Source organism: Pongo abelii, chromosome 19, assembly GCF_028885655.2.
Source record: "Pongo abelii isolate AG06213 chromosome 19, NHGRI_mPonAbe1-v2.0_pri, whole genome shotgun sequence".
Classification (NCBI taxonomy): Eukaryota; Metazoa; Chordata; class Mammalia; order Primates; family Hominidae; genus Pongo; species Pongo abelii.
The window spans coordinates 44,082,881-44,099,011 of NC_072004.2; the positions used below are offsets into that span (position 1 = coordinate 44,082,881).

The following is a 16,131-nucleotide window of genomic DNA, read 5'->3' on the forward strand; positions in this document are numbered from 1 at the left end:
AGGAAAATGATTATCGAGAATACTGACAAAGTCAGCTAAATGGGTTTGCCAAGTAAGACTATTTATAAAAGCTTGCTGTATTTGTGCCTTTGTGAGAGTGACAATAATTTTTCCAGGATCATATCCATGTAATTTAACAATCCAAGTTCTCCCATTTCCTATCATAGTAGCAATTTGATACAAATAAGGAGTTAGAGTCCATGAATTAGTATGTGGAAGAAAAAGTCACTCTACAAGATCTTGCTCTTGAACAATAACACCAGTAGGTGAATGCTGAGTTGAAAAAATTAGCAAATCTAGAGTCTTCTCTGGATCTATTCTATTTATTTGAGTCTTATGCACTTGCTTTTCAATCAGCTGTAACTCTGCCTCAGCCTCCTTTGTTAATTGCTGAGGGCTAGTGAGACTAGGATCTCCTCTAAGGATAGAAAATAGATTACTTATGGCATAGGTAGGAATGCCTAGAGCAGGTCGCATCCAATTAATGTCCCCTAGTAATTTTTGAAAGTCATTTAATGTTTTCAGTTGATCCCTACATATGGTTACTTTCTGTGGCACTATTGTAGGGTCATTTACTAAGGTCTCCAAGTAGGAATAAGTCTGAATTTTGTCAGGAGCTATAATTAAACTGGCATGAGAAATCGAGTTTTGCAAGTGATCATAACATTGGAGTAATATTTCTTGAGTGGGAGCAGCACAAAACATATCATCCATATAATGAATAATGTAACACTGTGAAAATTTTTTATGAGTAGGTTCAATTGCTTGCCCTACATACATCTGGCAAATTGTTGGACTGTTTAACATGCCTTGTGGCAACACTTTCCAATGAAAACACTTAGCAGGCTGCAGGTTGTTTACCACAGGAATTGTAAATGGAAACTGTTCACAGTCTAGCTCAGCTAAGGGAATAGTAAAGAAACAGTCTTTTAAATCTATGACTATTAAAGGCCAATTTTTTGGAATCATAGCAGGAGAAGACAGTCCTGGCTGCAATGTCCCCATAGGTTGTATAACTAAATTAATGGCTCTTAAGTCAGTTAACATTCTCTATTTACCTGATTTTTTCTTAATTATGAAAACTGGAGAATTCTAAGGGGAAAATGTTGGAGCTATGTGTCCTTTTTCTAATTGTTCAGTAACTAAGTCCTCCAAAGCCTCCAGTTTCTCTTTACTTAGTGGCCATGGTTCTATCCAAATTGGCTTATCGGTTAACCATTTTAAAGGTATAGGTTCTGGAGGCTTAAAAATGGCTGCCATAAAAAATGATATCCTAAACCTTGGTGGGAACTTTGTCTTTCCACTTCAAGCAGTTCCTTCAAATCTTGCAAATTTTTTCCTAGTCCTACACCAGAGACACACCCCATTTCATGCATCATATGTTGACTTTGAGGACTATATCATTGTTCTGGAATTAGAACTTGTGCTCCCCATTGTTGTAATAAATCTCTCCCCCCAAAATTTATAGGTACAGAAGTTATAATTGGTTGAATAGTCCCAAGTTGTCCATTGGGCCCTTCACAATGCAAAATATAACTACTTTTATATACTTCAGGGGCTTTACCAACTCCAACTATGTTAAATTGAGTGGGTTGAATTGGCCACATGGATGGCCAGTGCTGTAGAGAAATGATTGAAATGTCTGTTCCTGTATCTAACAAACCTTTAAATTTCTTTCCCTGAATAGTTATAGGACATTTATCAGTAATTTGATTCACCCTATAAGCTGCTTTGCCTTGTTTATTTGTGATTCCAAATCCTCCTGTTCGTTTAATTTCATTTTTCACCATTTCCACATTCGGCACAATCAGGAGCTGTGCTATATGGTCTCCTGGCTTTGCTTTCCAGGGAACAGAAGTAGATATAACAATTTGAATTTCCCCATTGTAATCTGAATCAATGACTCCTGTATGTACTTGCACTCCTTTTAAATTTAAACTAGATCTACCTAGAAATAATCCTATCATTCCCACTGGCAGCAAATGACTGGAGACAGCAACACTCTTTAACAGTCTCATTACAAAAAGAGAACCTGGTCCATATTGATTAATAGCTTGTTTAAATTCTTTGAGTAATTTAAAAGGAAAAGGCTCAAATGTAGCTATAATATTTCCCTGTTGATCTGGTGGGTGTATCCTAACAGAGAACTGCCAGGCCTCTAAATCACCCTCTCTTCTAGCTTGCTGAATTCCTGCCTGAATAGAACTGAGAGCAGTCACTTGAGGTGCTGCTTGGACAGTCACTGGGCAACTACTTTTCACCCAGTGTCCTCCAGAAAAGAAAGATCTGGAGGGTCAGGCCATTCTTTTTCTTCAAAATAATGAGGGGGTGCAGAAGGGTAGGGACAAACCTCTCCCTCCTTTGCCACTTTAGCTTTAGCTGGCAAACAAACCTGCTCTGTCGCCTCTTTGGTTACTTCATTATACTTTCCTTCCTCCTCATTATCAGTGTGAAAAGGTTCCAAGGTGGAATGAACCAGGGCCCAAACTTGTCCTATTGTTACCCTGATGCTTCCAAGCTCCCCTTCTTATTCACCATGGGGACTGCTTAAGAGTACTCGGGTGTCCTCCAGCTTAGTTCCACGTTCTCCAACTGTCACTCTAGCAACTCTTTGACCCAGGTTCCAGCCCCATGTATGGGCGCCATTTGCCGAGACCAGCTCGGTCATGGAGACCCTAACCCAGCGGTGCTAGAGGAATTAAAGACACACACACAGAAATATAGAGCATGGAGTGGGAAATCAGAGGGCTGACAGTATTCAGAGCTGAGAGCCTCGAACAGAGTTTTACCCACATATTTATTGACAGCAAGCCAGTGGTAAACATTGTTTCTATAGATTATAGATTAACTAAAATGGGAAAAAAAGGGATGGGCTGAAACAAAGGGATGGGCTATCTGGCTAGTTATCTGCAGCAGGAACATGTCCTTAAGGCACAGATCGCTCATGCTATTGTTTGTGGCTTAGGAGTGCCTTAAGCGGTTTTCTGCCCTGGGTGGGCCAGGTTTCCTTGCCCTCATTCTGGTAAACCCACAACCTTCAGCGTGAGCATCATGGCCATCACGAACATGTCACAGTGCTGCAGATTTTTTTTTTATGGCCAGTTTTGGGGTCAGTTTATGGCCAGATTTGGGGGCCTGTTCCCAACACCTGAAATCAGTCCCTTCAGATGATTTCTATGTCCAGGGAAGAGAGAAGCTCACTACCCTAAGGCCTTATTGCATCCAACTTTGCCTTTTCAGCATATATAGCAGCTTCTAGAGCTATTTTTACTACCTGTTTTTTAAGTTGTAAATCAATATCTTATAATTATACACATTTGCAAGGTCAAAGTGATGTTATAATTTGTGAATACAATGTGAAATAATGAAATCAAACAAATTAGCATATCTATCACCTCAAATACATATCATTTTTTTGTGGTGAGAACATTTGAAATTTACTCTCAGCAATTTTGAAATGTACACTAAAACTTATTCATCTTGTCCAAATGAGATTTTACACCCTTTGACAATCATATCTCCATTTCCCCCATTCCCAGCCTCTGTAACCACCATTCTACTCTCTGCTTCTATGTGCTTGTTTGTTTTATATTGCACAAATAATTGAAAACTAGTGGTATTTGTCTTTCTGTGCCTGGCTTTTTTCACTTAGCATAATGTTCTCCAATTTCATTCATGCTATCAGAAATGACAGAATTTCTTTCTTTTTTAAGGCTGTATAGTATTCCATTATATTTATTTATTTATTTATTGAGCCAGAGTCTCGCTCTGTTGCCCAGTCTGGAGTGCAGTGGTGTGATCTCAGCTCACTGCAAGCTCTGCCTCCTGGGTTCACGCCATTCTCCTGCCTCAGCCTCAGGAGTAGCTGGGACTACAGGTGCATGCCACCATGCATGGCTAATTTTTGTATTTTTAGTAGAGACAGGGTTTCACCGTGTTAGCCAGGATGGTCTTGATCTTCTGACCTTGTGATCCGCCTGTCTCGGCCTCCCAAAGTGCTGGGATTACGGGCATGAGCCACTGTGCCTGGCCCCTCCATTGTATTATAAACCACATTTCCTCTATCCATTTGTCTGTTGGAGGACACTTAGGTTGGTTCTATCACTTGGCTATTGTGAATAGTGTCACAGTGAACATGGAAGTGCAGCCATCTCTTTGACAAACTGATTTCAGATCTTTTGGGTAAATATCCAGAAGTGAGACTGCTGGATCATGTAGTAATTCTGTTTTTATTTTTTTGAGGAACCTCCCTACTGTTTTCCACAATGGTTGTACTAATTCACATTCCTACCAATACTTCTTAAGTCTAGTATTTAGTTGAGTAAAATAAGGCCTACCTCTATAAAAAGTCAAATAGTAGAAAGCACTCTATGATTAATGCCAAATTCAATAAGTGCTTGTGGAAGAAGGGTTCACTACAGGCCTGAATCAAAGATTTTATGGAGAAAAGACTGGCAAACATTTTCAAAGAGAGTCTGAATTCCTGTGTTCCAATCTGGACCAAATCCAAGGGCATTAACTCAACATGTTTTCTATACCTACATCCTGCAGAGTATCCAAGATGAAGGAGAATGTTAAACAGAATAGAAAACAAAGAGAAAGCATAGACAAAATCAAAGTCAAGGTGGCCAACACACGGAAACAGGCTCTGCAGGAGCAATTCGATGAATGGATTCTAGACCCTAAAGGAATGATTCCTAAATCAGTGGTAAGAAAATTGGGGGTATATGTGAAAGGTAGGTGGGGTAAGTGGTAAAAGGGCAATTGCTAGAATATTGAGTAGCATACTAGAAGCCTCCCTTGGAATTTTCAGTATTGCTGAGGTAAGTCTTGACCTGTCTGGTCCATGAGTGTTGATTCCTTCAATTTCTTTTGAGCATTACAAAAAAAAAATTCCAGCTAGATTTCTAAAATCTTGACTCTGGCTGAGGTTCCCAAACTCATCATTATAAACCAACATATATTTCATTTGTTTGTTTGTTGTGTGTGTGTTTGTATGTGTGACTATTTCTGTGAGACCTGCAAGACTGTCTCTTAGCTCTAGAGAACAACTGTACTCTGAGAGTTAAATGCTTTCTCTTAAGTGTATATGGATTTGGAAATACTTTTTCATTAGATACAATGCTAAGCATATTTTCAGTTTAAAGTGAATGATTAAAAATAGATCAAGGAAGACAAGCCACAGACTGGGAGAAAATATTAGCAGAAGACATATCTGGTTGGGTGTGGTGGCTCACACCTATAATCCCAGCACTTTTGTAGGCCGAGGTGGGAGGATTGCTTGAGGCCAGGAATTCGAGACCAGCCTAGCCAATATAGGGAGACCCTACTTTTACGAAGAATTTAAAAATTTTCCAGGCTGTGGTTCCAGCTTCTTGGGTGGCTAAGGTGGGAGGATTGCTTGAGTCCAGGAGGTCAAAGCTGCACTAAGCCATGATCATGCCACTGCACTCCAGCCAGGGGAACAGAGAGGGACTCTGTCTCTTAAAAACAAAACAACAACAACAACAACAAAATATATATATATGTGATATATATATGTGATATATATATGTGATACATATATGTGATATATACATATGTGATATATATATCACACGTGCACGCACACACATGGTGGGGGAGCTCTTTGTACTTTCTGCTCAATTTTCCTGTGCACTTAAAACTTCTCTAAAAAATAAAATGTTTTTAAAAATGGACTAAGAAGAACTTGGAAATTTCATTTTTAGTAATTGAAGAATGAGAAAGTATAGAGGATTCTTTGGATGGCCAAAGTGCTTGCCAAAAGTGCCTTAGCTCCATCATGCTGTGTCTGAGAGTTGCTAGAAATGTCCCCTGGAGGAGGCAAAATGGGGTCACTGTCAGCATCCCAATCCTAATCACACAAAAAGGTTGGGAATCATTGAGAATATATGTGTAAAATAACTTTATATACCCTTAAGTATTCTAAGAGGAGACTTCAAAAAGTGTGTGGAAAAATTGAATTAAAAGATAATAAAAATATAAACTTTATATCTCAACAGAAGCTCCATCAGGCAGGGCACCATGGCTCAGGCCTGTAATCCCAGCACTTTGGGAGGCTGAGGCAGAAGGATCGCTTGTGCCCACGAGTGCAAGACCAGCCTGGCCAACATGGTGAAACCCTGTCTCAAATACTAGCTTGGTGCAGAAATAATTGTGGTTTTTGCCATTACTTTTTAAATGGCAAATAAATAAATAAAAAGAGTCTCCATCAAGTTTAAGACACTTGTAAGTGATGATACCAGCCATTTAGTCCATCCCTAAAGAACTGAGGGTCCTGGGAATTTAACCATTTCAATGCAGTCTTTTTTGCATTATTAACTGACGAAAAATAGGTGTCCTTTAATTTTTTTTTAAGATTATAAAATATAAAGTCAGAAGAAGCTAAATCAGTACTGTAAGGTGGATGCCTGATGATTTCTCATTGAAACTCTCACAAAATTGTTCTTGTTTTGTTAGTGGAGATGGGTGTTGCTATTTTGTCCAGGCTGGCACAAATTCATAGTTCTTCTACCTTAGCCTCCTGAGTAGCTGGGACTACAGGTGTGTGCCACTGTGCCCAGCTTGCCCTTGTTTGATGAGAAGAATGAGCAACAGCATTGTTATGGTGGAGAAGGACTGTCTGGTGAAGCTTTCCCAGACATTTTTTTGCTAAAGGTTTAGCTAGTGTTTCTCAGAACACTCTTATAGTAAACAGATGTTATTGTTCTTTGGTCTTCCAGAAAGTTAATAAGCAAAATGCCTTGAGGATCCCAAAAACTGTTGCCGTGACCTTTGCTCTTGATAAGTCTGCTTTTGCTTTGACAGGACCACTTCCACCTCTTGGTAACCAACCATTGCTTTGATTGTGCTTTGTCTTCAGGATCGTGCTGGTAAAGCCATGTTTCCTCTCCTGGTACAATTCTTGGAAGAAATGCTTCAGGATCTTCATTCCACTTGTTTAAAATTTCCATTTGAAGCTCTGTTCTTGTCTGCATCTGATCTGGGTGAAATGGTTTTGGCACCCATTGACTGGAAATTTTTTCAACTTTAATTTTTCAGTCAGAATTGTGTAAGCAGAGCCAACTAAGATGTCTATATGTTGGCTATTGCTTCTGCTGTTAATTTTTAGCCCTCTTCAATAAGGGCATGAGCAAGATGATTTTTTTTCTTGCAAATTGGTGTGGATACTCTGCGCCACGGGCTTTATCTTCAACATCATTTCATCCTTTCTTAAAATGAATTATCCATTTGTAAACTGCTGATTTCTTTGGAGCATTGTCCCCATAAACACTTCATAAAACACCAGTGATTTCACCATTCTTCCCACCAAGCTTCACCATAAATTTAATGTTTTTGCTTCAATTTTAGAAGAATTCATGTTGCTCTAATAGGGGTTCTTTTCAAACTGATGTCTTATCCTTTTTAGTTCTTCAAGCTAGATCTTGTTCAGACATAACAAGTTATGACAAGTTTATTTTGGTGCAAAAAAAATTGAAATCCATGCATATTTTTTCGTAATACACATTTTCCATGAACTTTTTGAAGACCCTCTTGTAGAAAGTACATGTGACTTATTACTATTTCTGTCCTTGGGTTGGAAAGATCACCCAATACTAAAATAGAAAGACTATAGATGGCTTTTATTTTATTTTATTTTTTATTTTTATTTTTAGCCTGTTTGCTTTTTTTTTATTTATTTGTTATTATTATACTTTAGGTTTTATGGTACATGTGCGCAATGCGCAGGTTAGTTACATATGTATACATGTGCCATGCTGGTGCACTGCACCCACTAACTCGTCATCTAGCATTAGGTATATCTCCCAATGCTATCCCTCCCCCCTCCCCCCACCCCACAACAGTCCCCGAAGTGTGATGTTCCCCTTCCTGTGTCCATGTGTTCTCATTGTTCAATTCCCACCTATGAGTGAGAATATACGGTGTTTGGTTTTTTGTTCTTGTGATAGTTTACTGAGAATGATGATTTCCAATTTCATCCATGTCCCTACAAAGGACATGAACTCATCATTTTTTATGGCTGCATAGTATTCCATGGTGTATATGTGCCACATTTTCTTAATCCAGTCTATCATTGTTGGACATTTGGGTTGGTTCCAAGTCTTTGCTATTGTGAATAATGCCACAGTAAACATACGTGTGCATGTGTCTTTATAGCAGCATGCTTTATAGTCCTTTGGGTATATACCCAGTAATGGGATGGCTGGGTCAAATGGAATTTCTAGTTCTAGATCCCTGAGGAATCACCACACTGACTTCCACAAGGGTTGAACTAGTTTACAGTCCCACCAACAGTGTAAAAGTGTTCCTATTTCTCCACATCCTCTCCAGCACCTGTTGTTTCCTGACTTTTTAATGATTGCCATTCTAACTGGTGTGAGATGCTATCTCATTGTGGTTTTGATTTGCATTTCTCTGATGGCCAGTGATCATGAGCATTTTTTCATGTGTTTTTTGGCTGCATAAATGTCTTCTTTTGAGAAGTATCTGTTCATGTTCTTCATCCACTTTTTGATGGGGTTGTTTGTTTTTTTCTTGTAAATTTGTTGGAGTTCATTGTAGATTCTGGATATTAGCCCTTTGTCAGATGAGTAGGTTGCGAAAATTTTCTCCCATTTTGTAGGTTGCCTGTTCACTCTGATGGTAGTTTCTTTTGCTGTGCAGAAGCTCTTTAGTTTAATTAGATCCCATTTGTCAATTTTGGCTTTTGTTGCCATTGCTTTTGGTGTTTTAGACATGAAGTCCTTGCCCATGCCTATGTCCTGAATGGTAATGCCTAGGTTTTCTTCTAGGGTTTTTATGGTTTTAGGTCTAATGTTTAAGTCTTTAATCCATCTTGAATTGATTTTTGTATGAGGTGTAAGGAAGGGATCCACTTTCAGCTTTCTACATATGGCTAGCCAGTTTTCCCAGCACCATTTATTAAATAGGGAATCCTTTCCCCATTTCTTGTTTTTCTCAGATTTGTCAAAGATCAGATAGTTGTAGATATGTGGCGTTATTTCTGACGGCTCTGTTCTGTTCCATTGATCTATATCTCTGTTTTGGTACCAGTACCATGCTGTTTTGGTTACTGTAGCCTTGTAGCATAGTTTGAAGTCAGGTAGCGTGATGCCTCCAGCTTTGTTCTTTTGGCTTACGATTGACTTGGCGATGCGGGCTCTTTTTTGGTTCCATATGAACTTTAAAGTAGTTTTTTCCAATTCTGTGAAGAAAGTCATTGGTAGCTTGATGGGGATGGCATTGAATCTGTAAATTACCTTGGGCAGTATGGCCATTTCCACGATATTGATTCTTCCTACCCTGAGCATGGAATGTTCTTCCATTTGTTTGTATCCTCTTTTATTTCCTGGAGCAGTGGTTTGTAGTTATCCTTGAAGAGGTCCTTCACATCCCTTGTAAGTTGGATTCCTAGGTATTTTATTCTCTTTGAAGCAATTGTGAATGGGAGTTCACTCATGATTTGGCTCTCTGTTTGTCTGTTATTGGTGTATAAGAATGCCTGTGATTTTTGTACATTGATTTTGTATCCTGAGACTTTGCTGAAGTTGCTCATCAGCTTAAGGAGATTTTGGGCTGAGACAATGGGGTTTTCTAGATATACAATCATGTCATCTGCAAACAGGGACAATTTGACTTCCTCTTTTCCTAATTGAATACCCTTTATTTCCTTCTCCTCCCTAATTGCCCTGGCCAGAACTTCCAACACTATGTTGAATAGAAGTGGTGAGAGAGGGCATCCCTGTCTTGTGCCAGTTTTCAAAGGGAATGCTTCCAGTTTCTGCCCATTCAGTATGATATTGGCTGTGGGTTTGTCATAGATAGCTCTTATTATTTTGAGAAACGTCCCATCAATACCTAATTTATTGAGAGTTTTTAGCATGAAGCATTGTTGAATTTTGTCAAAGGCCTTTTCTGCATCTATTGAGATAATTGTGTGATTTTTGTCGTTGGTTCTGTTTATATGCTGGATTATGTTTATTGATTTGCATATGTTGAACCAGCCTTGCATCCCAGGGATGAAGCCCACTTGATCATGGTGGATAAGCTTTTTGATGTGCTGCTGGATTCGGTTTGCCAGTATTTTATTCAGGATTTTTGCATTGATGTTCATCAGGGATATTGGTCTAAAATTCTCTTTTTTTGTTGTGTCTCTGCCAGGCTTTGGTATCAGGATGATGCTGGCCTCATAAAATGAGTTAGGGAGGATTCCTTCTTTTTCTATTGATTGGAATAGTTTCAGAAGGAACGGTACCAGCTCCTCCTTGTACCTCTGGTAGAATTCGGCTGTGAACCCATCTGGTCCTGGACTCTTTTTGGTTGGTAAGCTATTGATTATTGCCACAATTTCAGCTCCTGTTATTGGTCTATTCAGAGATTCAACTTCTTCCTGGTTTAGTCTTGGGAGGGTGTATGTGTTGAGGAATTTATCCATTTCTTCTAGATTTTCTAGCTTATTTGTGTAGAGGTGTTTGTAGTATTCTCTGATGGTAGTTTGTATTTCTGTGGGATCAGTGGTGATATCCCCTTTATCATTTTTTATTGCATCTATTTGACTCTTCTCTCTTTTTTTCTTTATTAATCTTGCTAGCGGTCTATCAATTTTGTGGATCCTTTCAAAAAACCAGCTCCTGGATTCATTAATTTTTTGAAGGGTTTTTTGTGTCTCTATTTCCTTCAGTTCTGCTCTGATTTTAGTTATTTCTTGCCTTCTGCTAGTTTTTGAATGTGTTTGCTCTTGCTTTTCTAGTTCTTTTAATTGTGATGTTAGGGTGTCAATTTTGGATCTTTCCTGCTTTCTCTTGTGGGCATTTAGTGCTATAAATTTCCCTCTACACACTGCTTTGAATGCATCCCAGAGATTCTGGTATGTTGTGTCTTGGTTCTCGTTGGTTTCAAAGAACATCTTTATTTCTGCATTCATTTCATTATGTACCCAGTAGTCATTCAGGAGCAGGTTGTTCAGTTTCCATGTAGTTGAGCGGTTTTAAGTGAGATTCTTAATCCTGAGTTCTAGCTTGATTGCAGTGATCTGAGAGATAGTTTGTTATAATTTCTGTTCTTTTACATTTACTGAGGAGAGCTTTACTTCCAAGTATGTGGTCAATTTTGGAATAGGTGTGGTGTGGTGCTGAAAAAAATGTATATTCTGTTGATTTGGGGTGGAGAGTTCTGTAGATGTCTATTAGGTCGGCTTGGTGCAGAGCTGAGTTCAATTCCTGGGTATCCTTGTTGACTTTCTGTCTCATTGATCTGTCTAATGTTGACAGTGGGGTGTTAAAGTCTCCCATTATCAATGTGTGGGAGTCTAAGTCTCTTTGTACGTCACTCAGACTTGCTTTATGAATCTGGATGCTCCTGTATTGGGTGCATATATATTTAGGATAGTTAGCTCTTCTTGTTGAATTGATCCCTTTACCATTATGTAATGGCCTTCTTTGTCTCTTTTGATCTTTGTTGGTTTAAAGTCTGTTTTATCAGAGACTAGGATTGCAACCCCTGCCTTTTTTTGTTTTCCATTGGCTTGGTAGATCTTCCTCCATCCTTTTGAGCCTATGTGAGTCTCTGCACGTGAGATGGGTTTCCTGAATACAGCACACTGATGGGTCTTGAGTCTTTATCCAATTTGCCAGTCTGTGTCTTTTAATTGGAGCATTTATTCCATTTACATTTAAAGTTAATATTGTTATGTGTGAATTTGATCCTGTCATTATGATGTTAGCTGGTTATTTTGCTCGTTAGTTGATGCAGTCTCTTCCTAGTCTCGATGGTCTTTACATTTTGGTATGATTTTGCAGTGGCTGGTACTGGTTGTTCCTTTCCATGTTTAGTGCTTCCTTCAGGAGCTCTTGTAAGGCAGGCCTGGTGGTGACAAAATCTCTCAGCATTTGCTTGTCTGTAAAGTATTTTATTTCTCCTTCACTTATGAAGCTTAGTTTGGCTGGATATGAAATTCTGGCTTGAAAATTCTTTTCTTTAAGAATGTTGAATATTGGCCCCCACTCTCTTCTGGCTTGTAGGGTTTCTGCCGAGAGATCCGCTGTTAGTCTGATGGGCTTCCCTTTGAGGGTAACCCGACCTTTCTCTCTGGCTGCCCTTAACATTTTTTCCTTCATTTCAACTTTGGTGAATCTGACAATTATGTGTCTTGGAGTTGCTCTTCTCGAGGAGTATCTTTGTGGTGTTCTCTGTATTTCCTGAATCTGAATGTTGGCCTGCCTTGCTAGATTGGGGAAGTTCTCCTGGATAATATCCTGCAGAGTGTTTTCCAGCTTGGTTCCATTCTCCCCGTCACTTTCAGATACAGCAATCAGATGTAGATTTGGTCTTTTCACATAGTCCCACATTTCTTGGAGGCTTTGCCCGTTTCTTTTTATTCTTTTTTCTCTAAACTTCCCTTCTCGCTTCATTTCATTCATTTCATCTTCCATGGCTGATACCCTTTCTTCCATTTGATCACATCGGCTCCTGAGGCTTCTGCATTCTTCACGTAGTTCTCGAGCCTTGGTTTTCAGCTCCATCAGCTCCTTTAAGCACTTCTCTGTATTGGTTATTCTAGTTATACATTCTTCTAAATTTTTTTCAAAGTTTTCAACTTCTTTGCCTTTGGTTTGAATATCCTCCCATAGCTCGGAGTAATTTGATCGTCTGGAGCCTTCTTCTCTCAGCTCGTCAAAGTCATTCTCCGTCCAGCTTTGTTCTGTTGCTGGTGAGGAACTGTGTTCCTTTGGAGGAGGAGAGGCACTCTGCTTTTTAGAGTTTCCAGTTTTTCTGCTCTGTTTTTTCCCCATCTTTGTGGTTTTATCTACTTTTGGTCTTTGATGATGGTGATATACAGATGGGTTTTTGGTGTGGATGTCCTTTCTGTTTGTTAGTTTTCTTTCTAACAGACAGGACCCTCAGCTGCAGGTCTGTTGGAGTACCTGGCCGGCCGTGTGAGGTGTCAGCCTGCCCCTGCTGGGGGGTGCCTCCCAGTTAGGCTGCTCGGGGGTCAGGGGTCAGGGACCCACTTGAGGAGGCAGTCTGCCTGTTCTCAGATCTCCAGCTGCATGCTGGGAGAATCACTGCTCTCCTCAAAGCTGTCAGACAGGGACATTTAAGTCTGCAGAGGTTACTGCTGTCTTTTTGTTTGTCTGTGCCCTGCCCCCAGAGGTGGAGCCTACAGAGGCAGGCAGGCCTCCTTGAGCTGTGGTGGGCTCCACCCAGTTCGAGCTTCCTTTGTTTACCTAAGCGAGCCTGGGCAATGGCGGGCGCCCCTCCCCCAGCCTCGCTGCCGCCTTGCTGTTTGATCTCAGACTGCTGTGCTAGCAATCAGGAGACTCCGTGGGCATAGGACCCTCTGAGCCAGGTGCGGGCTATAATCTCCTGGTGCACCGTTTCCTAAGCCCGTTGGAAAAGCACAGTATTTGGGTGGGAGTGGCCCGATTTTCCAGGTGCTGTCTGTCACCCCTGGAAAGGGAACTCTCTGACCCCTTGTGCTTCCCGAGTGAGGCAGTGCCTCACCCCTGCTTCGGCTGGCACACGGTGCGCTCACCCACTGACCTGCGCCCACTGTCTGGCACTCCCTAGTGAGATGAACACGGTACCTCAGATGGAAATGCAGAAATCACCCGTCTTCTGCATCGCTCACGCTGGGAGCTGTAGACCAGAGCTGTTCCTATTCTGCCATCTTGGCTCCTCCCCTAGATGGCTTTTAGTCTAAAATAACAAATATGTGGTAACTGAGGAGTGGCATATGGTTTCTTTCTTTTTTTTCTCTTTTGATTTGCAGATTCAGAATGTTCTTCATGAATTCTTTCAAAATCCAGATTTCAAGCTTGGTAAGTCTGCCTATTACTCTGATATTTTTATTTTTATTTCTTTTTTGGGTGGGGGACACTGAATTCAGATGAAGAGTCAACATGAGATGGATGTTATTCAAAGCTCTTGCAGGGGCAATTAGGCTCTTCCATGCTGTCCAGATATAGAATGTATAAAAGCAGAAAAGCAATCTGTGATTCTCAATCCTTTTAGTCTGGTGTCCATTTTATTACCAGTACTCTGCAATACTCTTTTATTATCCTATGACATTCCTAGAAAATATTTCTTACATACACAGAATTTTAAAAGAAAGATATGATGTCATAACTGTGATATAAAGGAGAAATAAAAGTAAAGGCATAAGAAAATATATGCACTGGCCAGGCGCAGTGGCTCACACTAAGATTTACCAGAGGTGAACACTGCCTCCGTAAATTCCTTAGTTTGAATTTCCTTGACTCTACCCACTCCTATATCCTACACCTTCACTATAACCCTCCTGGGGTTATTCTCTGTTTCTCAAATGTTGTTTCTTGAGTTCCCTTTTCATGTTACCTAAATTTCCCTGGATAATCTCATCCAGTTCTGTTACTATATATACTAGGATTAAGACTTCTTCAGAGGCTGGGCACAGTGGCTCACGCCTGTAATCCCAGCACTTTGGGAGCCCGAGATGGGCAGATCATTTGAGGTCAGGAGTTTGAGACCAGCCTGGCCGACATAGTGAAAGACTGTCTCTACTAAAATACAAAAATTAGCCGGGCATGGTGGCGGGTGTCCATAATCTCAGTTACTTGGGGGCTGAGGCAGGAGAATCACTTGAACCCAGGAGGTGGAGGTTGCAGTGAGCCGAGATCACACCACTGCTCTCCAGCCTGGGTGACAGAGTGAGACTCCTTCTAAAAAAAAAAAAAAAAAAGAAAGAAAATTATATGCACTGTATTTCAATATATAAATGCTTTGTCACAACTTTGCTAGAAGACATAATACAGCAGTCAGACATTTCTACCTACTTATAATGTACCTTTAGATATAAGAAAAGTAAAATTATATATAATTGACCATTTTATTTGTTTTTGACATTTTGGAATAGGGCAAAAGGAATATATATAGATAGAATTCCCAGAAATGCAGACTGACACAGGTGTGTTGTATTAGAATTCAGATACAATTTATATTACTCCCTATTACACAAGTCCTGAAATGGTGAACAACTCTTGGTAAAGTTCCAGAATTAAACAAAGTATAATTCTCCCTCAAATTTTCATAGAGGTTATATTCTTGGAAAATTCCACGGCAAAATTATATTCTGCATTTATATGTAAAATAGAGTTGGGTTCTAGGTTCAAAATTATTATAATCAGGTTTTTCATCTACTTGAATGTCCTGCTGAAGGGGGAAAGTCTATTGTGCAGGAATTCCATGAGTTCTGCCTCTGCTCCTATTCCTCATCATTGTGGCAATAAAAACTCACCCAAAAATTTCCAACATGCTCCCTGGGAGGAAAGGAGGACAGCACCACCCCTATGGAGAGTCACAGATTTTGATGCTTTTGTTTTCAGAAAGATTTCCCTATATGAAATTAGGTGGAAAAAAAAAAAAAAAAAAAAACCTCACTTGTCCCATAGGAACTAGAGTTTGGATCCTGAGATTTACATAATTAATATCCAGTAGATTTTTTTCCAGTTGATTATTTGACTACTTTTGTTACACTGACAACAATACATTGTCTGAAGTCTGTTGTCACTTTTAAAAATAAAATATGCTTCCCGTCTTCCTGATCACTGATCTCCAAGAATGATTTGGGCCTTACTGATAACCTTTTCTCCTTCTACCTGTTCTCACATTTTCCAAAAACTGTAATTCTTCAGTCAGCTCATCCTTTACTCTTGTTTCAAAAAATAATTGAAATAACTTCATTTATTTTTGAATGAGGGTACAGAAGGAGTGAGTTAAGAGAACTCAATTTGGGATCCTGATAAAATTACAGAAATTCCAGAGCATTCCAATTGACAGTGATTGTTTCTTCTCTCACCTCCTATACTACAGTATTTATTTTCTGTACTATTCATTCGGTCAATATTCATTGAGCCCTCACTTAGTTCCAGATACTGTAATGAGTTAGAGAATGCAAAGAGGACTGACAAGACGTGTTTCCTACCCTTAAGTTGCTCAAACTCCAGTCAGAGACAGACAGGTATACTTAATAGCAACTGTTACTGCTAGAAACATCTGATTTGCATAATCCTCTGGAGCTTGGGGGAAGGTCTGGGATGGAAATGTCTGCATCTAATGCATAAGTTTATATGA

At 39.7% G+C, this 16,131-nt stretch overlaps 1 protein-coding gene across 8 annotated transcripts in view; it reads left to right on the forward strand.

Annotated features, from left to right (window-relative positions):
• EFCAB5 (EF-hand calcium binding domain 5) overlaps positions 1-16,131 on the forward strand; it is a 194,995-nt gene that overhangs the window by 58,667 nt on the left and 120,197 nt on the right. For 6 of the 8 annotated variants that reach the window (XM_063718078.1, XM_054536589.2, XM_054536588.2 and 3 more), the window contains 2 exons: positions 4,552-4,708; positions 13,793-13,841. In XM_063718078.1, coding sequence (XP_063574148.1) covers positions 4,562-4,708; positions 13,793-13,841 — 196 coding nt within the window. In that variant the 5' untranslated portion in view covers positions 4,552-4,561. The remainder of the gene's footprint in view (positions 1-4,551; positions 4,709-13,792; positions 13,842-16,131) is intronic. The other 2 variants (XM_063718079.1, XM_054536592.2) reach the window with 1 other exon arrangement.